The 27140-nt window shown below is 36.7% G+C and overlaps 1 protein-coding gene across 2 annotated transcripts in view; it reads left to right on the top strand.

Moving 5' to 3' along the window:
* LOC126416038 (muscle-specific protein 300 kDa-like) overlaps positions 1–22101 on the top strand; it is a 643030-nt gene extending 620929 nt beyond the window's left edge. For both annotated transcript variants that reach the window (XM_050083501.1, XM_050083503.1), the window contains 9 exons: positions 284–514; positions 2253–2617; positions 5014–5052; positions 11110–11281; positions 11423–11623; positions 12241–12375; positions 13095–13376; positions 14773–14837; positions 20508–22101. In XM_050083501.1, the coding sequence (XP_049939458.1) occupies positions 284–514; positions 2253–2617; positions 5014–5052; positions 11110–11281; positions 11423–11623; positions 12241–12375; positions 13095–13376; positions 14773–14837; positions 20508–20727 (1710 nt within the window). In that variant the 3' untranslated portion in view covers positions 20728–22101. The remainder of the gene's footprint in view (positions 1–283; positions 515–2252; positions 2618–5013; positions 5053–11109; positions 11282–11422; positions 11624–12240; positions 12376–13094; positions 13377–14772; positions 14838–20507) is intronic.
* The last annotated feature ends 5039 nt before the right edge of the window (positions 22102–27140 follow it).

Consider the following 27140-nt stretch of genomic DNA (forward strand, 5'->3'; position numbering starts at 1 on the left):
TCATTTTACACAGTAATAAACATTACTGTATTTGTATGTCAGAATCAGAGGGTTCATATTCTCTTGTGGAAAGTGCATACTTATTGACCATATTATGTACTTCAATTTCTAATTGTGTTAAATTTGTTTTTACAATTCAAAAATCTTGAAAATTACCTAATAATTTTGTGGTAATTTACTATGTATGAGGAGTTATACTTAGGATACTTGTCCATTTTACATATTTGTTTAAGACCTACAATAATGATAAGTTGTATTACTTGAGATGGGTAATGTTTCTCAGGCACAGCACTTAACAGAACAGTTGGACTCGTCACAGTTGACACAGCTAGAGACTGATCTGGAAGCATTGTCACCATTGGTTCAAGAAGTGGAGGAAGTGGGTAATCGAGTATTACAACGATGTAGCCCTGAAGAAACATCTGAATTGCGTGGCATGCTGAATGAATGCCAGCTTTTGTGGTCAGATATTCGTGAACGCTTCTGGCAACTACGGGAAAAGTGCAGCTCCCAGGTTTGTGTTTATAGTCATTGGTTTAATTTGTTGTTCAGCATAACAACTGGTTAGTTGCAGCATCTATAAACTGCCATTGGTGCCAGACTTGTGAGTAATAGCAGTGGACTCCGGGATCGGCTATAATTACCAGATAGTGACATAATACAGATCAATAAAACATACAATCCATTAGTCAAATCCAACTTTGTTGTTGATGTAAACATGAAAGAAAGTGGAAATACCTAACCCTTTTTGGTACTGTGTGGCCTTTTGGATTTGTATACGATGGCTTTCCTTGTTTTTTATATCCTGTAGTTACTCTTTTCAGTTTGTCAAGATGCACTACAAACCTTCATATATTTTCATCTCAAGCTTTCAAGACTTAAGCTTTAACATTTTTATCTGTATTAACTTTATTTTCTTGTCCGTGCATCAACAGTTCAACTGAAGTGAAGTATTCTCTTAGACTTGCAACATATATACTTTCTTATGAGATTTGGTGTTAAGAACTAGATGCAATTTGAGAATAATAGTAACATTCCTAAATATGACATAGCAACAAAAAAATTCTGCAACACTTGCAACTTAACTTCACTCTTGCACATAAGGAAGCACAGTGTGCAATCAGGGAAATATTTGACCAATTCCCGTGTAAATTAAAGGTTATCAACAAACTGAAATCATATCTGCTTGACAGCTACTCCCACTCCATAGATGAAGTCCTGAGTAGGTTTTCAGTTATTAAATTTAAAATTAGATTACAGTTAATGTAAAAGAAAAGCATGTAAATGATCAGCATATATTCACACTTTACTGCATTATGTTTCTAAATCTGTTGACGCACTCCACATCATTGCCATACAGAAAAACACCATTGGCAATCAAAAAAATTTAAGAAATCGGGACTGTCATTATTTTGTTAAGCAATTGCAGAAAATATTTACACATTGTAATGTTTCAATTTCAAATATTAAATTTAAAGTATGTGTTTTTGCCCAGATGTGTTTCAGTTAATTTAAATTTTTGGGCTTATCATAGCAGTCTCCAACACCCCCCCCCCCCCCCCCCCCCCACCCTGCCAATAGCCCCCCTGCTCCCAAACTCATAATAATTGGGCAGTTGCTTCATTATAACAAACTTTTAAATAATAAAAAAAGCATTGAGTCATTGAGAGGGGGGAAAAAAGAGGGACCCTGCCACACACACACACACACACACACACACACACACACACACACACACACACACACACACCAGAGAGAGAGAGAGAGAGAGAGCGTGTACTGCTCCACACATGTACTGCTCCACACATATACTGCTCGCGCATGTGCTCGCACAAGAGAAGGAGCTCAGGTATTTATCATTCCTTATGCCTGTTGATGACACAATGCTTCTGCTATTTTGTGGCTCATCTCCTTCACTCTTAAATTCTTTACATTGTACCATAACTATCCTTACCATATAGAAATAAAAAAAATATTTACAGTTTTAAATCCCTATTAATTTGCTAGTTGCAAGAGCTCATACATTAATTCTGTATATTTGCAGTAGTCATTTTATACATTGTGGATTTTGTATTGTTTTTGGCAGTTGAATGTGGGGAATAGCAACACTGTCAACAATAATGAACTACTAGAGTTTGTGAAATTTTAGTGATCAGACTTTACAAATAATTTAGAGAAAATCTTTCAAAGTATGTGCAAGCAACACTTTTCCACTAAACTTAAAATATTTTCAAATGTTTCATTTTTGACAGGTTGTGGACTCTGCAATTCAAGTTGAAACTTTGCGGTTCGAGCAAGATTCTGCTGTTCAAGTGGACACACTTAAGTTGACATCAGACGATGCATATCGCTATGAGCTAGAATCAGCAATGAGAGAATGCTCAGCAAACCTAGACCAACTAGAAGATGTAGCAAGCCGTACAAAAATAACTCCACGTTCTTCAGAAATATCAAAAGCTTTGGCTGCAGCAAGGTCAAGTATTGAGCTAGTCAGGCATCTCAGCTCATTACTTCCTGAGAATCGAGCTGCTGCAGACCGTGTTAGAGTGCTTGGTGAACGCTTTGACCGCATGGTAGCAAATATACAGGCACGAGAGCAGCAGGAGAAGGAGCTCAGGTATTTATCATCCCCTGTCACAGTTCAATTAACGGAAGTTTTCATTTGCTACATAATCCTTATTCTACTGTTTAATCTTCCTACCTTGTTTTTTGTGAGTACATGAAAAGTAATGAAGCTGCAATATCCCTTATCTCACTTCTTCTCTTCCTCCTCCTCCTTCAGGTGTACTCGTGCAAAAATTGAAAGCAAAGTTAATTAAATTTTGATAGAAAGTTTGTAACTTTTTGATGCATATATAAATTTTGATCTAATATGTAAAACTTTTGTGGACTTAACCAAAGGAAATTTTTGAATATTATGTTCAAATCACTGTGTGTAGGTTTCAGTTTAGGTGATATATTTTTCATTTGTACTTGTGTTAATGGTTAGGCACACAGTGTAACTAAATATTGGGAAGAGATCAGATAATCTCCAGTTCAAAATACTGTCTATAAGAGAGAAGTTAATGTACTCAAATATAAGCTTTTGTTTGTATACCTGAGAAGGGGGAAGATGCATCTATAATCCACAAAAAACTGCAGAACTAACTCTGAGGTGAAGGACTGACTACTTACTTAAAGTTGCCTACTTTGTTAGTTTAGTCTGTGTGTAGCTTTCTTCTTACTTGCTGTTGGTGCTGATGCTTACATTGCTACCGCTGTTGATATTGCTACTGCTGTCACTACCCTGTCTTGGCTTCCTTCTACTACTACTACTACTACTACTACTACTATACTCCTTTTACTGATAGTATTGACAATACTGTTGAATTATCAGTTGTTGGCAGAATTGTAGTGATATTGAGACAAGGCACATTTCCTGCATATGTTCCATAAAGAATGGTTTTAGCTGCAAAATGTTCTCTTTCTGAGTACATTATTGGAAGATTCTTGTTCTTTCAGCGCGTGAATTAAATGAGTGTTCAAAGTGAACTTGTAAGTAATCTGAAACAAAGGTTAGTCCATATGCTATTTATGACACTATTTTGCAGTTACATTCTGTTACTAAGTACTGGTCGTGAGCATATACTGCACATGTCGGCATTGTATGATAACATTGTTTGACATATGATAGGCAGCGTCTAACTTGGATTCATAGTACATTGATCAGTGAAGTTGGAACAACAAACAAATGAAACATTCTAAAGGTATCATGATTCGTTGGAGATTACTCCATCATATTTGAAGATTTCTGGAAGATTGTTCTCAGTAAATAATTTACCTGTTTCTTCTTTTATGGAAATAGTTATTTAATGCCCCCTATAAAACCATATGGGTAAAGCTGGTGTACACAGAAGCAGGTCCCACCTACCAGATTCACAGTTTCATAAGAATAATGTTTCTTTACTTGTCATGTCTTAAACTGATGTGGTTTATTTTCATAAATTTCTAAGCGCCAAGAGAGTGATCAAAAAGTCAAGTGTTTGGTACCTGATTGGCCCTAGAAATTTTTTACTGACAGTAGAGGTTTCAGTGTAAAGAACTCTCAGTTGACCATAGTTTTCAACCTTCATTACACTGAATTCTCACTTTAATTATCCCATGTAGCTGCTTCTGTGGTAAGAGAAAGACTTACCACTTCTAGTAGGATGAGGCCTAATAAAGAGGTACATTGTTCATAGGGACCTCCCAGATGATAACTGCTTGTGTTTCTTATTTTGCTGTAATTAATCTTGCGATGCTCGTGAGATTAATCAAAAGTAGAGAAGGCAGTGAATTATATCTGAGAGTTGCCTTGCATTAGAAGCCTTTCTGTGGCTGTTTAGATATAAAAAATGTTTAAAGAACAAAACAGGATATTTAGATTTAAATAACTTTTTACATAAGCAATATGTTTTCACTACCAAAATATAACTAGAACTTCCCAGGAAGTGCCCAGTTGCACTTAATTCAGACAAGAAAATAAATTCTGTAAACTGTGTTTCATCATATTTATTTGATGAACCTCGTTTTCTCTACATCCCACTTGAATGTCATCTGGAATATAGTTCTGCCTCTTTAATAACTGCACAGTCACAAGCATGCATTATCATTCGCAATTCACAAAGCTGCCCAACTTCTTGATGATTTATGCTTTAAAAGACCATGCTGTGCCAATCATAAATTCATTATATTGTCTGCTTCTAATCAAATCCTTCTTTCCCATTCCTGTTGTTAGTGCAGAACTATTTTTCGGTGCTTTTTATAAAAAAAGAGTGCTTGCATATGTTGGCGCCCCAAAATCTGATCTAGTGTTGTTGGTAAAACCTGGTGTGCTGCAATGTTTTTTCTTCTCCTTTACCTGTATACCGTTCTATAGAGACTGTGTAGTGCATTAAATTGTTTTTGTATTTGCATGTTTGCTGCTGCATTGCTCAGTATAAACGGGACTTGGTCTTTCTTACTTTCTAGTTTATGGTTGTTGTCTTTTCGCAGGTCTACCTTTGCTGAGGCTTACTATTTTATCTGTGAACAGTTAAGTGGACCTCCTTACTAACTATAGAATATCTGGATAAGTATGTCTAATGTATTATCTATGCTAAGCATTGTACTACAAACTGCATAATGTACATTTTATTTGCGACTTCCAAAATTAATTGTCGTGACATTAGGAAATTTCATGCATTCACTACTATAGATTATGAAGCCATATTAAAAGTTAGGGACCACAGAAAGCTAATTCTTGTCATCACGGATACGTTACTGTTTGTATTGACAATTTACTGATGTTGGGAATTGTGATGGACAAATTTTGTAGATAGTCGTCCATCCATTAGTTGTTTGTGGCCAAGGTATTGTGAGGGCCACCTTTTAAATTTTTGCAAACAACCCTTAGATGCCACTATTTAAATGTGAAATTACTATTGTTTTAAAATATTGACATTTGTTGCTATTAAAACAACAGTAGCTCAGAAATTTTCTAAGTAATTCGCTTACAGTGAATTTTTAAGAAATAGCGTTCTGAAAAATTGAAATTTCACATTAAAAATTTTGCTACATGGTTTTGTTATGATCCTCCAATTGCTTCATTCAACTTACAGTGGTCAACCACCTTCAGAAAAGACTTTGCAACTAGTTTGCAGACATTTATTATGGTCATGCTCCCATCTGCATTAAATGTAGTGTAGGCTGACCAAAATCAGTAGATGTTTCAGGTCACATCAAAGCTCTGCACAAAATGATTGCAGAGGACTGGCTGACATTGGCTTGCTGTATGATGGGACACCCTTAGTCATGTCGAAAAATGCACGACAATCAGTTCTGTATGAACTTCTAACTGTGATAAAGTTATGCTCTCTATGGATTCTGCACAATTTGACTTAATCTCAGAAACAGGCTCACACCAGTTGCAAGGAAATATTCTAAAAAATTAACGCAGGAAATGTAAAATATGTGTACTACAATACAACAGGAGACAAAACTGATCAGCAGTCAATGGCATGGATTGTCAGAAATGAACTAGAATCAACAGAAATGATTCATTCATGAAGTATCTTCATGAAAATGATCATTTGTTTATCTTGGAAAAACTAGATATGTCACCATTATTGCTTTACAGGACTGAAGAATAGTCAGTGCTTAGTGATATGCTCCAGTGATAATTTGCTTAATGGTGGGGAAATAATATATCGGCTAGAAACTTCAAAATTCTTTGTTGTCCATATTGATGAGAATTTAAACTGGAAAAAGCACATTTTGGAACTCCTAAAACAACTTACGTGATGTTATACGTATACAGCTGAAAGTTCTTTCTAGGCACACTTATTTAAGGTTATGATAATACATGTTACACATAAGTATTTATATAACACACTTCATAAATTTAAATATTCTTCAATCGAGTAAAAGCAGTGATACTGTAAATATAACTTAAGATATTTTCCAAAGGTATTGACCTCAGTAATAGCTTTTATGTTTTCAGGAAGTTTGTTAAAATGGGTTACATTTAAATTTCTGTTTTGAGTCATAAGGTGATCATGTATATCACAGTTATTTTGGAGTCTGCAGTCCTTACATAATACAGTTATTTCAAGGAGTAAAAAGGTTTCCATAATGTATACACATGGTAATGGAGGAATACCAGATTTCTTAAACAGAGATTTACAAGAGTCTCTAGGCTTCCACTCAAACAAGATTCTAATGGCTCTTTTTTGTAGTTTAAAATTGCTATTAGCTTTGTAGAGTATCCCCAGAAAGTGATCTCATATATAAGACGAGAATGAAAGTAGGCATGATATGCACTCATTACTGTTTTATCACGAGAGCATGATTGTGTTAGCAAAGAAGGTAACTGTTTTGCTCAGTTCTGCGTTGAGATATTCAATATTCTTATTTCATTTTAGGTTGCTCTGCAGCCAGTGTCCTAAGAATTTGGTTTCAGTACTGTTACCAACTAGTTTGTCATTGATAGAGATGGGTGGGATAAACATGTCCTTGTTAGCATTGTGGAATTTTAAGTGCAATGGTTTCTTTACTGTTTATTATAAGCTGATTATTCTGCATTCAGTTGCTAAGTTGTTTTGTTTTATTGACTGCTGTAACTGTTCATTGCTGTCTCCGTTTAGTTGAATTGTGGTGTCATCTGCAAATATGATGTTTTATGTGCATCAACATGAGATCATTAATGTACAGAAGGAATAGAAGGGGTCCCATTACTGATCCTTGGGGTATACCACATTTAATTTGTTTGTAGTCAGATAAATGTTTGGATACAGTTTTTAGTTTGTTATTTGTGTGCTTGATGGGCACTGTCTGTTTGCAATTAGTCAGGAAGGAACTGATCCAGTAGTGGGGTAACTCATCTTAAAGAAGCTAAGGCGTGATTGCTCGGAAACATGCTGGAGGAATATTGCGTGATGCTCACCCATGACCATCTTGTAGGCATATGTTTAAGGATTTAGGCATTTTCACTACTAGTTCACAGTATGAAGTTTGTTGTAAATAATCCACTGTGGTTCAAAAGGAAGAATGATATTTAAATATTTACAAAATAATTTGTGATATGTATATAAAAAGACTCATCCCACAATATTGTAATTCATCTTAAAAATGCTCCATGGAACTTGAAACTAATTAACTAACAATTTGTTTGCCACACTGCATTGATGAAATAAAGTAAAAGAGCTGAAAATTTCACACAATTCTTAATCTTGGTATTACCAGCTATCACATAGCACATAAATCAATTGACCATATGATACAGAAAAACAACTAATTAATGTTTAGTTGCTCATGTTGACCTGATTAAATCACATGACCTTTTCTTTGTTCTCTTATGCAAAGAAAAAATGCATGGATAATGATTTCTTCATTTCAAGTAGCTATTGCTGGATCCTTTCAAAACCAGGTTTTTGAGCTATCAACGTCAGAGTAGAATAAATGTTTCCAGAATTGATTTGAACACGTGCAGAAGCGAATAAATTTTGCAGGTGAATAGTTTGAGGAACAATAAAATGATTTGTATCTAAAACAGTTTTTTGTTTGTAAGAAGACGGCTACAATTGACTTGAGACTCTTGGACAGCCTATGCACATGTATGCCGTAGCCCTTTTTATACCTGGAAAAGGGGGGGGGGGGGGTTTCTGCAGCTGAGAACGAAATGTTCTGATTTACAATGCTGATGTAAGCTTGTCTGCTGAATGATCTTCAGACATATTATCAATTTCACTGCAGTGGGGCTACAGATTGTTTCTATGTACTATCAAATATATATGCAAACCTCACTGGCAATAATAAAAATAAGCAAGCTATTCAAAATTATGTAGCAAATGTTTGGATGACTGTTGCGAGAATTATGTAGTATCCTGTCTTGTGCTATCCTGATTTCCACTAGTTTTTCATTTGTTATAAGACCTGTCTGAAAAGTATCAGTACAGTGGTAACCGTAGCCAATATTTAGTCTGTTGTCAACTATCTAAAAAATAGTATTGGTGATTATTTATTTGAAAAAAGAAAAAAAAAATGGATCAGAGTATTTGTATTACATTTTAGTGCAAAAACAGAATAAAGAGCAGCAAAGTGTGAGAACTGTTAAATATTGCTTGTGGTGAGTCTGCAATGAGTAAAACAAGGGCTTAGATTTACAAGTGATATAAATGTTTCAAAGAAGGCACTGAAGATGATGAGCATATGAACACTGCAACACATTGTTAGCCAATGAAATTGCAGAAAGATTGAAAGAAACAATTATGAACAGTCATTAGATCCCAATGAGAGAAGTTGCTGACAGATCATGGGATATCAGATAGCCCATGCCATGAAATTTTTCAGGTGTTTTGAGTATGAAATGTATGACAGCAAAACGTGTTACAAAATTGTTATTGAATTTTGATAAAATCAGTGTCAAATGCAAGTTGCTCTGATGCCACAAGACAAAATCAACAACAATGCAGAACTACTGAAATATACCATAAGAAGTGGTGCTGATTTTGAAACTAAGGCTCAGTTCAATGGAACTCTGAACTGCCTAGACCGAAGGAAGCTCGATAGTTGCAGTCCACTATGAAAGTTATGCTGGCTGTGTTCTATTTTAAGTACTTAGTGCACCATGAGTTCTTCACACAAGGTTGATGATCGATATGAAGTTCTGCTTTAAAGTTCAATGCCGTCTGCTTGAAGCAGTCCGAAGGAAAATGGGCAGATTTATGGAAAAACAATTCATTGCTTTTGTGCCAAGATAATGCACCTGCTTATGCTTCAAGGATTGTTCATGTATTTTTGATCAAAAACAATTCTGTAATGATGCCTGAGCCTGTATATTCACATGATGTGCCCCATGTGACTTTTTTTATGTTTCCGAAAATAAAGTAAAGCTTAAAAGGATGTTGTTATACAAGGATAGGTGAAATTAACAGCATGTTCTCTGTATAGTTAAAAACTGTCTCATAGATAAGAGTTCCAGATGTGGGAAAAATGCTGTTACAAGTGGACAATGTCTGACAGGTACTACTTTCAAGGATGTGACGTTGACGTTGGTGAATACATAAAATTCTTTCCAAAAACACACAAATTTCAGTTATTTTTTGAACATCATTAATGCTCTTTGTAATACCTCCACCTCCTTTGCATATCCTTATTAGTGTTTATAATACAGCAGTCCTGTTCTTATGCCGTGTAACTCCGTGTGACAGATTATTTCTTTCTATTTGTGTTCTGTCTGCTGAATGCTGGTTACGTATCATCTATGTACCAATGGTTCTGCCTCTTGCATGTAAATTCCTCTTGCAACTTTCATGTTATATTGTAAGGCATGAACCTTCAAGAACAACATATCCATTTCTATGTGGTGACATTGATGGCCTGGGGGGCTGTATATGCAACACCCTTATTCATTGCCAAGTACTTTGTTTTCAGTGGCATTTTAAATATACATGGGAGATGGAGGTTTAGTCAGGAGTGCCACAGGAGAATGTGATAGGACCACTCTTATTCTGTTTGTAAACAAAAGATGTAATGGACAGAGTTAGCAGCAATCTGTGATAGCTTGCCGATGATGCTGTAGTGTATGGGAAGTGTCATCGTTGAGTGAGTGACTGTGGGAGGATACAAGATGGCTTAGACAAAATTTGTAGTTGGTGTGATGAACAACAGTTTACCCAAAATGTAGAGGAATGTAAGTTAATAAAAATGATTAGAAAAAACAATCTTGTAATGTTTGAATACAGTATTACTAGTGTGTTGCTTGGCACAGTCAGGTTGATTATCCCATCATGTTGCAAAGGCATGTGAAATGGAATGAGCATGCAAGGACGATTGTATAGAAGGTGAATAGTTGACTCTGGTGTATTCAGAGAAGTTCTATAAAAAAAAGCCCATGTATAAAGCTCAAGTTTTTGGGACCCAGCCAGGCCGTATTGAAGGAAGACATTGAAGCAATTCACAGGCATGCTGCTTGATGTTCTACTAGTAAGTTGAAGCAGCATGCAAGTATTATGGATATGCTTTGTGAACTGAAATGGGAATCCCTGGAGGGAAGGTTATGTTCTTTTCATGAAACAGTGTTGAGAAAGTATAGGGAACTGGTATTTGAAGCTGACTGCAGAATGATTCTGCTGCCACCAATGTCCATTTCATCTAAGGACATTGAACATAAAATAAGAGCTGTTAGGGCTTGTACGGACATACACAGATAGTAGTTTTCCCTTCACTCTGTTTACAAGTGGAACAGGAAAGGAAATAATTAGTAGTAGTACGAGGTACCCTCCATCATGTGCCATATGGTGTGGCTTTCGGAATATGTATATTGAGGTAGAATGTCAGTGCTACACTACCCTATGTAAATAATAAACACAGTTAAATGATAAACACAGTATGTGACAAAACAGCAGTGAAAACTGAGCTGGTGTAAATAATGTAGGAAGATAGTATTAAAGCTTATTAATTAAATTTTTTTCTGTACAAAGTGGTTTCTTTGTTAAAAGAAATAAATAATTATATTAGTGTTTATATGTTAATTCTCATTTTTGAGATTGTTTGTAAATTAATTTTACCTTTTTCTGACCAATAATCATGAATAATTATTTCTTTTGACAGCGAGAGTACAAGACTGACATGTCCACTCTGCTCACGACGTAACTGGCAGCAATTGGATAATGACTTATGGCGATTAGAACAGTGGCTGCAGTATGCTGAAGCAACACAGAGTGCTCAGAGTTCTCCTCCCAATAACATTGAGAAACTGGAAGATACAATACAGGACCATAGGGTGAGATATCACTGGTTGCATATGCTGGTTAAATTAGTCTGTGTATTGTGTCAGTGTTCTGTTAAAACATTTTTAATGGTAGTTCTTTTAAGTGAATGATATAAAAGGATAGTTTGTAACTGGACAGTTATTTCTTTTTAGGAATTTCTAATGGATCTGGACAGCCACAAGAGCATTGTTGTTTCACTCAACATAGTGGGCAGCCATCTTGCAGACCATACAGAAGATATAGAACATGCAGAACAACTGCGAGCACGGTTAGCAACAACAAACAGTCGTTGGGACGCTGTGTGTCGAGCAGCTGCAAGATGGCAAGCTCAGCTGCAGGTCGCTTTGATGGAGGTTAGTAGAGTGTATTTTTCTGTTATATTGTTATCAAAATTGTTCGTAGAAGCTACATATATTATTAGTTCCCTCCGTTTTGAGTATTGCAGAAGCCAGTACTAACTTACAAATAAAAGCATGTAGTGGCCATGTTAAACATTTTGAATTGGACAACCTGGGTATAAGATGTTGAGTGCCATGGTACAATGGTTAAGGCTCTGGACTCACATTTAGGAATTTAGATCCCCATCTATTCATCCAGTGTTAGGGTTTCTGAATTTTCCCTAAACCAATCGAGCTGAATTATGGGGTGGTTCCTTCGAAAATTAAGTAATTCATTTTCTTTGTCTTATCCAAGCAAGTGTTCACTTTCTAATGCCTTGGCGTTGAGAGGATCTTAATTCCTAACCACCCTGGTAAGAGGAGGGAGTACCTGTTCGCTTTCAAATATAACCATAGGCCTGATTTTTTTTAATAGCCCATTGTGCCTATTTAATGTTATTTGAAATTGTTACTTTCTTGAGCAACTGCCATATCGAGAATGTATATATATTTTGATGAAAAATAGATGACATGGCTTCCATGAATGTAATTAACAGTGTAATTTAATTTTTTGTATTATCACTCTGTTTCAGAATTCCGAATTTCATCATATCATTGAAGAACTTGTAGAGTGGCTTGAAAAAACTGAAAATATCATCAGGCAGACTGAGCCTGTAGACTTGGCTGATGATGCAGCTGTGATAGAAGCTAAATACAACAAATTTAGGGTGGGTTATTTTCATTGTTCATTTATATTTTTGCTAATTGGAATGGGCAAAATGGAATTAGTGTAGCTGACATTTTACAGTTCATTGACTTTTAATTCCAGGTGGTGACCAGCTTCTCGAATGTCAAAGCTATAATCTAATACTCATAAAATATGTTACACATTAGAATCAAAATTGTGTATTATATACTTATTTCTAATAGGCCACAAAGCATGGCAACCATTCAATGAATGAAATCAATAAGCTTAATGAAATATGAAATAGGAAAACTGAATATAAAATATCGAGTATGTGATGGGGAGTTGTAAACTATGATTGTACCTGTAGAGTACACTGCCAAATAATATTTGCATCTGTCAAGACCAGTGTCTCATTTTTGAGCAAAGTAACCTATATAATTTTATTGATGTAATGAATTCATTTTCTGTTCCTCTGGCATCCCCATTTGCATTATGACTTCAAATAAAAACTTCTAATAAGTCACATCCTTTTCTTTTTCTGTCCCTCACTCTGTTTTTTCAATATAATTCTCAAAGTTTTTTTTCCTGGCCGTAAGCACTGAACACTTTTTGTAAATTTTTACAATTATTTCAATTTTGTTTCCATTTTAAAATTGTTTTTCAGAAGTTTAAAGAGTGTTTCCTTTGTTTATATTATTTGGTCTGCAACACCAAAAGAGACATGGCAGTTTCATTTGACTACTGTATGTCTTATTGCAGGAACTGCGCAGTGATCTTGAGCGTTGTGAACCACGAGTAATGTCGCTTCAAGAGGCGGCTGACCAGCTTTTGCGTCAGCCAGAGGAAGAGGGTGGCGTGAACACTGGCAGCAATACATGGGCCAGGCTTACAGATCTGAGGTTACGCCTGCAATCACTGAGACGCCTCACAGGCGTCTATGTGCTTAAATTAGGTGCTGTATTAGGGCGTGAGCCATCTGAGATGGGTACACCAGTGCCTTCAGCCACTGCTGCTACATCATTGGCCAGTTTGCCTTTGGAGGTGAGTTTCTTCTTTTTCTCTTTTTGGTGAGGAGTAAAAAAAAAAAAAAAGTATATGCATCATTTCACTTCATTACCATTTGGACAAAAGTTAATTTTGCCTCTCTCTTACTAATCTTTTGTTCTAATTAATATTGTTACCATTACTATGATTTTTCACTTCTTTTAAACAGCACTAAAAATGGCAATAATAGTGGCTGATTTGTGGTCCATAATATTTACACAATTAATGGTTGGCTAGTATTACACTTATTTAATATAAGCTGTGCAAGTACACTTCATTTTCTCGTAATCAAAAGTGTTGTTTAAGTCTGTAAAACTTTTCACAACATAGTTATTGCATAAAAAGTTCTCGGTTTACTTGTCACATCAAATTTGAATAAAAATAACACACTTTCAATGATTGCCCCCACCATCGTTGTCACGGACTAAATAACCTACCTTGTTATGGCAAGTAAATAGAGAAATTTTTATGCAAAAGTGTTGTAATGTTGAGTTAAATTAATCTGAATAGTATTTGAATTTTTTGTGGCTATCCTTGTTTATTAAACAGTGAACTGTATCTGTTTATCAGAGTGTTTTCAGAGTGATTTGTGGAAACAAATGTCCCTGGCTTATTATTACTAGCCGGTGAATATAAATTGCAACGTAATGTAGTAATGGTCTACAAAACCATTAGCAGTTAACTGTCAATTTTACAGAGGGAACATGAAAGAAAGCTAGGGAGACTGTTCGGAAAGTAGTGTACTTGCACAGTGACAGCATATGTGGTAAAAATGGCGATGCTAAATAAATAATTTTACAATGCATTTCACAGTTTATACGTCTCTTATGCAAAAACTGTGACATTAAATATAGTAGCTTAACATGATAGACTGGTACAGATACTAGATTCTTAAAACTCCTTAATAACTGATAACAGTTTCATATTTCGGAGTCACACATTTAATAGTACTCTTACTCTAACATAACAAGGCATTTATGAGTTACATTGATTCTCTCCCCTCCTCTACAACTATCCCCCCACCTTCATCTCTTTCTTTTTTCTGTCTTACATATGAGTTCCTACTATGAACTTTGATGGATTTCTGTACCATTCTTGTTACTCGTATTGTGTATAGTTTTGTGGAGTGCATGGGCAACTTATTTTATACAATACACGTCACATACTTTAATGAAATTTAGGTATGCTCTTTCGACTGAAGAAAATTACTTTAAAATATTGGCTTATTTAAAGGGTAGATATTTACAGAGCTCATAGATCAAGCATATTATTCACTTGCAAAGCACAGTATTCTAGAAGACATATATCAGAAAAATTTTCACAGTTTAAAAAGTAATGTATCTAGTGTTTGCACAGTTGATTTGGTTCTGCACTTTTTATTGTTTTTCTACAGCTTGTGAACCAGACATCCAGCAGCCAAGCTGATGTCTCATTGCATGGTGACCAGCAACAAGGAAGGTAGGTGACAAATAGCCAGCATGTCGTGTCCCTTGTACTGCACTGCACCTTAGCATAACAAAAGCTGTTATATTATTTTAGTTTACTCTGAGAATGTTAACATCCAGATACGCATAAGAAAGTATCTCTTCATGTTTGAAGGTAACCACCATATAGCAAATACCAGTTTTGTTAAGGAAAAATAGTTGATACATCGGACATATGTGTGAAAATGAGGAAATGTGTTACCTTGCATAATTTTATCCTTTGTTTGGATAGCCCAGCAAATATGTTATGACAATTATGAGAAAAGTTTGAAAAGATGTAGTATGTGTAATCTTATGCTGTGGTGATTGTTGATGGCCAGATTACTGAATATCTTAAAACAAATGTCAGTAAACACAAACAGGAAGAGCCAAATACTGATCTGAAACTGATTGATATGTGTGCATGGACACATGTGACACCACATAGATTTTACTAGCTTTGTGTTTCTGCACTTCTCTCTCAGACATACAACCACTAAGTCACCTCAACTGAATCCACTTCTATTGTCCTGTTGGAGATAGTAGTCATTATTTTATCCTGACCTGAGAAAGAATTCACCCATCCATCGGAGGCAAGCCATCATTTAATGTATTACTGGAGTCGTATTGAGACTTGCAGTATGTCGTAGCCCAAAGGTGTGCCTGAGGACAAAAGTGTGTCTCATCTTAGAGATGTATCAGAGATGAAAGAATGTTAAATATATCATGGTCGCAAAATATTGACACAAATTACTTACAGAAGAATAGGAAAACCGGTAGAAGCCAACCCCAAGGAAGTTCAGTTTGGGTCCCAGAGAAATGTATGAATACACATGGCAATACTGACCTTATGGCTTATCCTGGAAAATAGGTCATAGAAAGGCATAGCATTTCTAGCTTTAGAAAAACCTATTTACCATGTTGACTGGAATACTCTCTTTGAAATTTTGACAGTAGCAGGGATAAAATACAGGAAATGGAAGGTTATTTTCAACTTATACAGAAACCAGACTGCAATTATAAGAGTAGAAAGATATGGGAGATCAGCTGTAGTTGAGAAGGTAGTGGGACAGAGTTGCAGCATACCCCAATGTCATTCAGTATGTATATTAAGTGAATGTGATGGGGTTGTAGGCTGTCCCCATTGTTATCAGGCCGTACAGTCAGCAAACTGTGGGGGGGATTTGGAATTAAAGTTCAGAGAGAAGAAAGTAAAACTTTGAACTTTGATGATGACATTGTGGTTTCTGTCAGATGTGATAAATGACTTGCAAAAGTAGTATAACGGAATAAATAGTGTCTTGAAAAGAAATTTTAAAATGGAGATTAACCTAAGTAAAACAAGGGCAATGAAATGTATTTGAATTATATCAGGAGTTTTGCTATGTTAGCAGCAAAATAGCTTATGATAGACAAAGTAGTGCGAGTATACGAGGCGTTTTTTTAAGGAAGGTCTGTTTTGTTGTAGACACTAGTAGTTCACGCGCATACTGCTACGAGCGCATTAATCATGTACCTGCATGCCTCAGGAACAACTGTGCTCAGTTTCAGCTCTGTAGCTAACCTGTACGGTTCTGTTCTATGCTTTCAAAATGTCTAAGACTATCAACTCACCCGCCCCGTGTGATGTTCGCTCATTGATATGGTTTTTGTCAGCAAGGAACTTGTCTCCTGCAGAAATTCATCAACAGATTTGCAAAGTGTGTGGTGATACTGTTATGAGTGAAAGCAAAGTGTGTAAGTGTGTATGCGAATTCAAAGATGACTGTACAAAATCCATGATGACGTCACCCTTCTTTGATTACAGACTATTTGGTGGCTTCAGCTGAAGTGAGGATTCGTGAAAACAGGCGTTTCATAATAACGGGTCTCTCAAACGAATTTTCTGATGTGTCGAGATCAGTGCTTTACAACATTGTTTCTGAACACCTAAAGTTTAGGAAACTGTGTTCCCATTGGGTCCCAAAACTCCTAACACAAAAACCAAAGATTTGAGTGTGCAATGAAGTTCTTGACTAGTTATCACGAAGAAAGTGACGGCTTCTTGAGTCAGATCGTAACTGTAGATGAAACATGGGTTTGGCATATTACGCAGAGCGATTGAAAACAAAAGATATAGCATGCTGACAAAGGGAATTGTCCTTCCTCATACTGAAGGTCAGACCCGCGATTAATTGGACAGTTTTTTGGCTGGGAAGTTTTAGATCACCCACCCTACAGTCCTGATCTTGCGCAGAGCAATTACCATCTGTTACTCCACCTCACACAACACCTCATTGGCAACCATTACAATGATGCCGATGACTTGAAAACGGCAGTTATGAAGAGGGTATTTTAAAATTGGTTGGTTGGTATGATACGTGTTTGAACGAACTTGGCAACTATGTCGAAAAATAGAGTGAAGTATGTCCTTTCTGAAAATAAATGTACTTTTTTGAAATAACCTTTCATTGTGTACTTGTGTTCAAACAGACCTTACTTCAAAAAAAAAAAACACGCCTCGTAAAATGCAGACTGGAAATAGCAATAAAAGCATTTTTGAAAAAGGAGAAATCTGTTGACATCTAATATAAATTTAAGTGTTCTGATCTTTCTTGTCTGGAGTGTAGCCTTGTAAGGAAATGGGGTGTGACCAATAGGCGGTTCACACAAGAAGAGAATAGAAGCTTTTGAAATGTGATGCTGTAGATGAATGTTTAAGATTAGATGAGTAAATTGAATAACAAATGACGATGTACTGAATCAAATTGGGTGGGTGGGGGATTGTGGCACAAAATGTCTAAAAGAAGGGATTAATTGATAGGACACATCCTGAGGCATCAAGGAATTGCCAGTTAGGTAATGGATGGAATGTGATTGGTAGAAATAATAGAGGGAGATCAAGACTTGAATACACTAAATAGATACAAAGGGATGTAGGTTGTTGTAGTCATGCAGAGATGAAGAGGCTTGTTGAGGATAAACTAGCATGGAGAGGTGTATCAAAGTCATCCTCAGACTGAAGACCTCAACAACAGCATACAGCAACAAGACTGCACTTCAAATGAATCTAAGGAAGTGAGGGACGCAGTAGTTGTAGCTTAGCCCCCATGTTGTTCCATGTGTGCATAAAGCTAGCTGTAAATGAAACTATGGAGAAATTTGGAATGAGAATTAAAATTACGGGAGAAGAATTAACAGTTTTAAGAACCAGGGATGACATTGTAATTCTGCCAGATGTGGGAAAGGACTTGAAAGGTCAGTTTATGGAATGGGTGGTGTTTTGAAAAGAGATAACTGACTGTAGCAGAAGGAAGAGAAAAGAAAAATACAGAATGTCAATAGCAAGAAAAGCTTTTCTGAAGAACAGAAATATTTTAACATTGGATATAAATTTAAGGAAATCATTTCCAGTGTATTTTTCTGGAGTGTAGCCTTATTTGGAAGTGAAATGTGGAGAATAAACAGTGTAGATAACAAGAGCACAGAATCTCTAAGCTGTTACAGAAAAATGCTGAAGACTAGATGTATAGAGGGATAACAAAGAGAAGATGTGTGGCAAAAGTTGCCCAAATGGCAGAAGGGTTAACAGGACACGACCTGAGTCATCAGGAGATGGTTCATTTAGTAAGAGAGGGATGAGCTGTGAATACCTGTGATGTATGGTAGCCAAGGTAACACAGAAACACTGTCTTCACATATGCGTACACATTGATTACTCCACCACGCAAACATCTGGGGTTACACTCGTCTGTTATGAGACATTCTCAGGGGTGGGATGTCCGTTGGGGGCCGAACTGCACAATAACCCTGGGTTTGGTGTGGGTGGGTGGACTTCTGTGGTCTGTTATGGGGTTGTGAACCACTGAGAGGGCTATGGCAGGACGAAGCCTCTCCGTCATTTCTAGGCCCCGGTCTAACACACACACACACACACACACACACACACACTCCGTCAGCTTGACATTAAAGGATATGTCCACAAAGTTGCAGCAGACCGCTGCCACACACAGTGGCATAACATGTAGTCATCTACCATTGAAATTACATGCCATCGACTTATCACCGATCTATCTCTCATGCACACACACTCACATCTCTATAATGACAACATGTCAGTTTCAGTCTGGAATTTGACTGTGTGAAAGAGAGAAATTGTCCTTGTCAGATGTCTTTTAACTTAATCATGTGGCACCATTTGCTTGGATGAAATATGTGTCTCTGACATGAACATTTGGAGGGTGCCATGTACCAATTATACTCATATTCATGCTACACTCTGCTTTAAATATCTTCTATGTTTCACATAATTTTCATGTCCCCTTCATGGTGCTGCTGCTTTCACAGTGTATAGCTTAATGTATGTGTGGAAATATTCAAATTGCGGTAATTTTGATCAATATGTCTAAGAGTGATGGTGGTGAAAGGAAATTATTCTGCTTTTCGTCAATTACATTGTATAATGTTTTTTATTGTTATGATAAAGGTATTTTTCAAAGAATGGATGTCATCTGAACTAAGAGACTGTATTTTGTAATTTTTAAATATTTATATCTGTCATGGTTAAAACTGTTTGGAAATTTATATTTTAACTGAAGACTGAAGAAAAAGATGCCAGTATCCTTTACAGAACCATAAGTATCTAATTCATTGATGAAATGTTTATGAAATGACAACAATGTTATGTAGAATATTGTGTACAGATTAAAACACATCTTCAGTGCAGTGCAGATCAAATATAGCATAACACTATAAAAAGTCAAATTACTGATGTCTTCACATTTGTGTGTGTGTGTGTGTGTGTGTGTGTGTGTGTGTGTTTTCCCCCCTTGGATATTTATATTTAAGTAAATGTTGGGACAGCTCTGAGTTCCTCTGCATATCTTTGACATAATACCAAATAAGAACTCTCTTAATTTGTTTATTCAGCATGCATAATTCTCCTTTCTTATTCCTTGGGGTCTGCATCCTGAATGTGCATTCAGATAACACACTATTCCATTTGTTCTTTCCAACTCTAATACAATGGCATCATTGAAGATATAGCGCAAGCAATTACTTTGAGATATGTCCTGAGATTAAAACTGGAGATGGCAAGGAATGGTGACTGGGAGCATTGCTGTAAAAGGGGTAGGATCCCATTAGTGCAAAATACTTGAATGTTGAAATAAAATTTCATATTTGCTTTTCATAAGAGTGAAGGTCTCTTGTTATGTAGCAAAAATAGGCTTGGACAGATCAGTTGTTTTATTATTTTTATATTGTTGTTTAAATGCTATTGATTTAGAAGTACACCCTTTTTACTGCCATTGAGTGTCAGTTGGTATGGGAACATCTCCCAGGCTGTGGCTAAGCCATGTCTCCGCAATATCCTTTCTTTCAGGAGCGCTAGTTCTGCATAATTCGCAGGAGAGCTTCTGTAAGTTTGGAAGGTAGGAGACAAAGTACTGGCAGAAGTAAAGCTGTGAGGATGGGGTGTGAGTCGTGCTTGGGTAGCTCAGTTGGTAGAGCACTTGCCCGTGAAAGGCGGAGGTCCCGAGTTCGAGTCTTGGTCCACTACACAGTTTTAATCTGCCAGGAAGTTTCATATCAGTGTGTATGTTTTACCCCTTCAGTTTTCACACGACAAAATATTTCAGTGGCACAGGTATGAAATAAACTAACACTTTATTTTTACACTTTACAGTGACACGGACATGGACACAAGTGTACTTACACGTGGATACCGGTTTCTCGGCCGTGTCATACGTGCATCATTGCCCATCCAGGCACTGATGCTACTGTTATTAGGAGTTGCATCTCTGGTTCCAACAGGTGAAGAAGACTATGCTTGCAACCTGAGCAATACATTTGCACGTGGCCTGGAGCCAATGCTCCGCTATCCTAATGGGCCACCACCTGTATAAATTAAGAAAAGAATCTTTCTTAATAAAATTGTATTAATACTAAGTACTTCCATGGATATCGGTTCCGATTGTACAGCTGATAAGTTAGGGCTGCTGGTAATCTGTTACAGATGCCAGATTGTAAAATATGTTTGTGTATCTTCAGGTACAAAATTGAAGGTTTGTGACCTTTAGGAGTCTCTTGTGGAGATGTTTTGTCTTACTGAGCAAGAACTGTAACACCTGAAAAAATCTTTGGAAGCCAATTTAATTATAAACATAGAACTTCTATTTTTATCAAGAGAATGTATAAATTTTCTCAAAGGAAAATAGACTGAATAGTAACTCTAGCTTGAATATTGTACTGCTTTCTTCCATGTTAATACTCCCAGATTTTTCTTGATGAGATTGACTTTATGACAGAAAAGTCAGTTTGATATAAGGGTCATCAAGGTACTTAATCTGTCGCTAAAAGACTTTATTAGTATACTGCTGTTTCTCTGCAAAGCAGATGCCAAGATACGTTACGGATCATTATGCAATGATTCATTTCCAACTTGCATTTATGTTACAATGATATTTCCTGTTAGTTTATAAATAGATCATTTATCTTCATGTTGATCTGATAAGCTTCTTTCCATGTGCTTATAAAATTATTTTTTTACAGAACTTTGTTCCTGGTAGCAATTGTTACTTAATGTCGAAAGTAAATTCAGCGATTGATTATATATTGTAAAATAATTCTGTAATTGTTATTGTACATAAAGGATGATATTCTTAATGAATATGAAGACGCAAAAAAAGACGTGCACCTATTGTAATATTTGGTATTTGAAGGATGATACTTTTTTATAAATGAGAATCGCTTTCTGTATATCAGGGGATAGCTGTGAAGCTTGTATTTCCTTTTGTTTTGTTTGTATTTGCAAATTTTATGTGAAGAGGTGGCTCTGTGGAAAAGATTTTGTTCTGTCTACAAGAATTCCTGTGTTATGTCCAGAGGAGTGGAACACTCTGAACGTAAGGGAGGAATTCTGTAGTTATGTGCTGAGGAACTCGGCAATCCTGTGAGTAAGCTCTCCAGCTCACAGGTTCTGTGTTCCTCCCGCAGAATGAACAAAAGTGTCCAGTCCACTCTGAATTCACCTCTTGTGTATTTGTGGAATGTTTATTTTTTTGTTAAAGATATTCTGTTGTACCTTATAATCTCATAAACTTCTTGTGTGTAATTAATATTTTTGTGGTCCTTTTGCTGTGGGCTACGGCTATAGATACAGAAATAACACTACTTCCTGCTTGTTTACTTCTTGCATTTTATTGTATTTTTATAACGAAGAGCTTAGCAGGTTTGTGGTATTTACAGTTAAAAGAAATAAATACGTTGACATTAAAAAACCTGTGTCTTTTATAATGAAATTTTCATCCTGATGTCCTAAATCATCTCCCTCACTATATCTTTGAAAAGAAAACTAATTCCTCAGTATTCCTTTCATAAGAAACAGTTGCTGTAACAAAGGGAGGAAAACAATTCAGGGAAGCATGAAACATATTACTGTGAAGAGGATTGTGACCACTGGGGGGAGGGTAGGAAGATGGGGTAAGACAATGATCTAAAAATGGGAGAAAGATCTTTAAAATACGTAAGAATCATATGAGGGTAGTTGGCAAAAATTCTGTACTGATACTTTTCAGTCTACCCCCCTCCCCATTTGCGATGTAAGTGGAAATATAGTAGGCAGAAGTATGGAACTCTTGAGGTGCCTTATTTGCTATTTTCACCTTAAAAATACTCTATAGGCACAAATATTAACCAGAAGATATGTTAGTTTTTTTTTTCCTGGGAGAAACATTACAGCAGTGAAAGAGGCACTGCAGCAAGCTGATGACTTTTCAGCAACTGCACTACATTGCCTTTCAATATATTTAACTTGCAACTCCTACTCCACAATCGTGTGCTGCTGCAGTCATTTTCATGTTTTTGATAATAATCAGTCTATATGTTGACTGCTATATATGAGAGCACTGCAGCTGGGATAAAATTTGTGCCTGGAATTTGAATTGTAAATTACTGTCTAATGTGGTATAATACCTCTCTGGTATTAATGGCAAATTAAATTTTACTTTCATATTCATTCCATGGAAGGTTGTTATTGAAGATGTATGCATGTCTTAAAAGACTGTCCGCTCTCCCTCTCATACACCATAAATTGACTAGTTTCTTAAAACTGATTAAAGAATTTATATCTAAAAACAAAGATGATGTGACTTACCAAATGAAAGTGCTGGCAGGTCGACAGACACACAAACAAACACAAACATACACACAAAATTCAAGCTTTCGCAACAAACTGTTGCCTCATCAGGAAAGAGGGAAGGAGAGGGAAAGACGAAAGGATGTGGGTTTTAAGGGAGAGGGTAAGGAGTCATTCCAATCCCGGGAGCGGAAAGACTTACCTTAGGGGGAAAAAAGGACGGGTATACACTCGCACACACACACATATGGATGGATATGTGTGTGTGTGTGTGCGCGCGAGTGTATACCCGTCCTTTTTTTCCCCCTAAGGTAAGTCTTTCCGCTCCCGGGATTGGAATGACTCCTTACCCTCTCCCTTAAAACCCACATCCTTTCGTCTTTCCCTCTCCTTCCCTCTTTCCTGATGAGGCAACAGTTTGTTGCGAAAGCTTGGATTTTGTGTGTATGTTTGTGTTTGTTTGTGTGTCTGTCGACCTGCCAGCACTTTCATTTGGTAAGTCACATCATCTTTGTTTTTAGATATATATTTCCTACGTGGAATGTTTCCCTCTATTATAACCATATGATTAAAGAATTTGCTGCACATAAATATAAAAATGTTAAAACTATATACATATGCCATTCTTCAAGTACATCAATTAAACAGATTGTTATTCCATTGTTCCCATTCTTGGGATTAAGTACAAGTAGTAACTCATATTTGGTAGCCTAGTTGTGCAGCTTGGGGTGTTATCTTTCTGTTGCATGTGGTAACTGCTGAAGTCTCCATTGTAAACAGCAGCACTTGTTGTACTCGAAGCTATATATCTGGCCATGTTGTTGCCAGTGCCTTGCCAACATTCAAGATGATGATATATGTATTTTTACATATGTTGTTACCTGAATTGCAGATGACCAGATGCACATGGTCATTGTTGTTGTAAGTAGATATTCAATATGTGGCCGGCCGAAGTGGCCGTGCGGTTAAAGGCGCTGCAGTCTGGAACCGCAAGACCGCTACGGTCGCAGGTTCGAATCCTGCCTCGGGCATGGATGTTTGTGATGTCCTTAGGTTAGTTAGGTTTAACTAGTTCTAAGTTCTAGGGGACTAATGACCTCAGCAGTTGAGTCCCATAGTGCTCAGAGCCATTTGAACCATTTTTTTCAATATGTGTAGTTGTACTAGTATCCAGGAATGTATTGTGATCTGCTGAACCAATGTTCATTCTCTGAGGGGGTTTATTAGATTTCTGAGGTAATCAATCTTGTTGTAGAAGCAATCACTTTTAGTTTTTAGCTCTGCCTATCATTTCTACGTTTATGTGGCAAAATTAGAATGATGGTCCAATATTTCTAATTGGTGGGCTCTCAGAAGAGCCTATTTTTTTTACTGTTTCTATGCTATGTTGCCAGAAAATCTCAGATGGACTGGTAGTGCTATGTCATGTAGTGTGCATTGTGGAATTATATCCATGAGGAGGCGAATTAGCATTACATCCTACAACCCAGTAAAACCAAAAATAACATATGATAACTCACAGGGCAATGTGCACCATTGACTATAATATGTTTATGAGACACATCAATTTTATGATTACCGTACATATATTTATGTCTACGAGGTCAAAAAGTTCAGGAATTTTGTCCACAATATTTTTCTGTGCTTATGTTTTACTTATTATGCATGGTCTTCTTCGAAATACTCTCCTCCACAACTGATATACCACTTCCAATGCCATTTCCACTTCCCAAAACAGTCTTTGGTATGCCTCTTACTGGAGTAGGGGGAAGTGCCAATTGTGACTCTTCTTTTATCTCGTCTATCATTGCAAGTCTTCATCCTTTCAGCACCAATAGGGATGAATGTGCTGATGTGTTATCGTGATGCAAGAGCCGTGAATTTTCTCACCATATTTTAAGCCATTCCCTTCTCGCATTTTCTCACAGGCATCATAACACATCCCGATAGTACCATCGATTAGCAGTTTGTTTCTGTGGCACAAATTCACGCTGAACTAATCCTTCAAAGTCAAAGAAACTATCAGCTTGGCTTTGACATTTGACCTGATCTGACAAGCTTTTTTTGGTCTTGGAGAACCTTTTCTGATCCATTGTGAAGATTGAACCTTGGTTTCAATGTCATTACCATAGACCCACGTCTCATCACCAGTTATGATTCTCTTAAGGAGCATCTTGTTCTCATTTGTGTAATCCAACAGCTCTTCAAAGATTGCTAGGTGAAGGCCTTTGTGGTCTTCACTCATGAACTGTGGAATGAACTTGGTGGCAAAGTGATGCATTCAAAGATGCTGTGTCAGGATTTCACAGCGCTATCAAATTGAAATGTTACATTCTTCTGCAATCTCTCGGACAGTCATTCTTCAACTGGCACACAGTTTCAATGACATTCCTGACATAAGTGTTGTCAGTAGACTTCAAAGGGCGTCCTGAACAAGGGTCATCTTTAACTTCTGTCTGGCCACTTTTAAACCTTGTGAACCACTCGTAACACCAAGTATGGCTTAAGCACTCACCATCATAAGTTTCCTGCATCATTTGATGTGTGTCTGTAAATTTTTATTGAGTTGCACACAAAATTTAATGCAGACATGTTACTCCTATAACTCGCCATCTCAAAATTTGCAAACTGTGCGACACAACGTTCTTCTCAATACAGCACTGAACAATAACTTCCAGACATATTACAATGAAACTTCCATCAATTACACATTAAACACAGGTGTCTGTAGGGATGCCAACTGCATTTCGCTACAACACACTTTTGGTGTGAAATTGTGAATGTTCCGGAATTTTTTGACCAGATCTCGTGTACTCCATTACAGTTTAATACTCAACAGATGCTACAGGTTTGCAAATAACAATAAATGGTTATTATCTTTACTCTTCACATATTTGGTGTCGTACAACTAGGCAATCAGTTAAGTGATAAAATAAAAATTATGTACAAAAGCACCAGCAGCTTGGTGTGATGCTCTGCAGGACTGTCCAACACTTTTGCTGGAACCAAGAGCTGGGCCATAGTCAGAAGCGCTGAGCACTTAAAACACTGTGTCATGCAAAAGTGGATACTCAGAAGATCATTAGGCATTTGCCTGGTCAATCACATCGACAATACAACAATCTGACAACTAGATGGAGTAGCTCCACCTCGGTCATCAGCTCAGCCTATCATCTCACTGCAGAAGGCCAGAGACAACATGGAAGGTCTAAATTATGGTGGTTAGACATCATAAATGTAGATCTAAGATCAAGAAGCGTAAATCACAGGAAGCAGTAGACCGTAAAAAATGGTGTGCATTGACCCAAAATATGGACCCCAATCCAATGGGATGGCACAAGAAAATGAAGAAGAAGACCACATAGTGCCTGAATGATCTAAATAAAATCTTTATGTTAATATTTCACAAATTACCCTTTTCATTCTTCAGTAGTGACATGTTGAGAGCAGTTTGCTAAGCACAGATGTTGTTATATGACTGGGCAATCAGTTCACCAGTATGTATACAATAATAATATCCACACTACACAATGGGTGATTGAAAATAACCTGATTTGCTTAAAATACTTGTCCTGTCTTTTCTTTGGCAAGCTCTCTTCCACAAATTTCCCACCAGCATTGAATGAATGATTCGAGAGTGATGGCGTGGTTTCTGTAAAGAGAGTCACTATTCCTTAAGTTTTTAAACTCAGTGGGAACATGATTGAAAATTTTTATGTTTGCATACTTGGCACCCTAGTGCAACAGTGACAGATTTTTTCGTTTTGCTTCCGTGCAATACTGTCTGAACAATGTTAGATAAACATGTATGATTCTGTATATTTCTAATTTCCAAAGCGATAGTGAGTGGTTTACACAAAGAAATGCCATTAAGAGGTTACACAAGATTCCTGTATCCTTTTGGGACTTGTCTAAACATAAATATGTTTTACAAAATCTTTGACTGACCACACTTTCGCCTTTCTGGAACTGAAACTGAATTACTGTGATGACATTAAAGTTCTGCATGAAATTTTAAATTTTAGTATTAAAATGTCTTTCAAAAAAGGCTTGTAAGTATTGGGAGCTGAGAGACAGTAGTTTTCAAGATTTTCCTTTGGGATTTTCTTCAATAAATCCAAGGCCATTGCTTACTTTATAGCATCTAGATGAATCATTCTTCAAATGGTTGATTGCTTATTG

This window comes from Schistocerca serialis, chromosome 8 (assembly GCF_023864345.2).
Source record: "Schistocerca serialis cubense isolate TAMUIC-IGC-003099 chromosome 8, iqSchSeri2.2, whole genome shotgun sequence".
Lineage (NCBI taxonomy): Eukaryota > Metazoa > Arthropoda > Insecta > Orthoptera > Acrididae > Schistocerca > Schistocerca serialis.